The sequence below is a fragment of the Dipodomys ordii genome, unplaced genomic scaffold, assembly GCF_000151885.1.
Source record: "Dipodomys ordii isolate 6190 unplaced genomic scaffold, Dord_2.0 Scaffold1085, whole genome shotgun sequence".
Lineage (NCBI taxonomy): Eukaryota > Metazoa > Chordata > Mammalia > Rodentia > Heteromyidae > Dipodomys > Dipodomys ordii.
Genome location: NW_012268301.1, coordinates 5556 through 7770, shown reverse-complemented (window position 1 = coordinate 7770; position 2215 = coordinate 5556). Strand labels below are relative to the sequence as shown.

General features: G+C 41.5%; 1 protein-coding gene across 1 annotated transcript in view; it reads right to left on the bottom strand.

Moving 5' to 3' along the window:
- Nucleotides 1-1959: 1959 nt before the first annotated feature.
- The window catches only part of LOC106001945 (beta-defensin 128-like), a gene marked incomplete at its 3' end in the record, with an annotated part of 5399 nt that continues 5143 nt past the window's right edge, over nt 1960-2215 (bottom strand). Inside the window, exon 2 of the mRNA XM_013036882.1 lies at nt 1960-2114. Within this exon, the coding sequence (XP_012892336.1) occupies nt 1960-2114 (155 nt within the window). The remainder of the gene's footprint in view (nt 2115-2215) is intronic.

Genomic DNA, 2215 nt, shown 5'->3' with positions numbered 1-2215 from the left:
AAATCCCTTGCATCAGAATTGTACACGAATCCAAAACTAAAATATTACAACGTGGTAAGTAATTACAAAACCCCACAGTCTCATCACCCATTCTACATTCCACTTGGCCAGTGGCAAGACTTCATTTGGCCACAGGTTTTTCCTCTGCTCGGATAACTCAGCCTTTCATTCCTGAAGGACCTAGGCTGTAACGGTTCTGCCTCAACTGGGTTGTTGTGGTTGTCCTTGGACTTTCACCCCAGATCATGACAACAATGTGAAGCACCTAAGGGCAACTTCTGAATTCCAGAAAACCTCTTCTTGACCCACACTGTGTAGTGAGCAGCCTACTATCCCCTTGATCACCTGTAACAAATCCCCTTCTGCCTGTTGCTCAGAGACATAGGCGTTAAAAATGGTTCCTGGGAGTCTCCACTTTCGTGTCAAAGGCATCATTGTGCATCTTCATGGAAGCATTTCTTATTTGGAAATGAAGCTCTTTAGACCAACAGAGTCTATGGTCAGAAAAAGTAGGAAGCAAAAGAATTGGATGGTAGAGCAAGTAGGGGTGATGATGTGAGGAACTGTTTTCCTTCTCTACTTTGTAATTCCTGGGTCCATGTACACTGGTTACTGAAGACTGTGGTTGCACTTTGAGGAATGATCTATGGCATACCACATACTGAAGGACATTCCTCTGGTGTGTATTTTCACCAGCTAACACTGTTTCTGACCATTGAAAAGAATATTCCACTGTCCTATGAACATACTAAGACCAGTGCTCCAGTGACAAGGATGACTCAGGGCCTCCTTCCTTATAACCAATGCTCTGAAACAAACACAAATCAGAAGTGTAACATGGATGACAGGATGAGGTTCAAGTGGTAGAGTGTTGCCCTAAACACATGAGGCCCTCTGTTCAATTCCTAGGACTGAAAAGTGAACAAGCAAACACACCTATGACAGGTCAGAACTGGAACAAGAAACTCAAGGAGATGTACATGTTAATTCAGGAGAGGAGAAGGGAAAGGTGAAATGAGTAGTCAGGGGAAGTTTCTGAGTGAGTTTGGGCTTAATGAGATTCCTTGGGATGTTTGTAGACTTGCCACAGGAAGTATTAGGAGGGGAGGCAATTTGAGTGACCACAATGGTATCTACAAAGGGAAGGGTTCTGGGAAGGACAGGGCATGTCAGGAAACCCCATGGGCACTTTGTTTGGATGAAAACCAGAGCCTTCAAAGGTGAACTGTGGAGAAGTCTGATGTGGGCTCTGTGGACCAGGGGTGAGTTGGGAGATCAGGATGAATAGGATTCCACTAGGAGCTTGCCCATGGGCTACCATGGAGACAAAGTTCTCTAACAAGGGCCAATCAGGATTTTCTTTTTGCCCTGGAACTCTCTTTGGAGTTTGAGTGAAATATAAGACCTTGTAATTAGTATGTATTATATACATATATTGAAGTATTGTGTGATATTTAATTTTCAATTTCTCGTTGTTAGTGAAATCCTTTGGATTCAGAAAAGATAAAGGGAGAGAGGGAGAGAGAAAATATTATATATATAAATATGACATAAAAATTTTCAGTTCTACAGTAAGGAAAAAAATGCCTACAATTTTGTGTGGAAATCCTCATCTTTTTTAGAAAGTAGACAATCTAAGTTCTATCTCTCACAGTACCCTAATTGACCCTCAACGTCCCCAATTTTACAAGAGCAACTATCCCTAGGTAGAACATGTCCTCAAATGAGTGAGTACATCATTACATAAATATAGATGAATGCACTGGAGTTTATTACATAGGGTTAGTGAAGTGCACAGAAAGAAGTAGATGAATCTCTCTGTGTAGCCTGTAGGATTCTACAGAACTTCAGTTGAATTCAGGGAACCTAGGGCTTTTGTGTTTTCTTTTTTGGGGTAGATGTGGCAGGCAGTAGGTCAATAAAATCATCTTGGTCCAATGACAGCAAAGTTGGTTCAACTGTAGGAGAAGATTCCCTGAGGTTTTTCTTTTCCTCTTCATTAACGCAACACAATTTCTCATTTGCACAATCTACTTCAGAGATTTCCCCTGGTTTGCATTGCTTCCTGCAGTAGCCAGTGATCTGATCAAAGCATTTTTTGGGTTGTGCCCCATCTGTATACAGGAAACAATGTGGAACTAAGGTTAGTTTCTGAAGAAGAGTGGAAGAGGTGTGTAGTTTCCCACTAGCTGTGGCTTCTTTTTTTTTTTTTTTT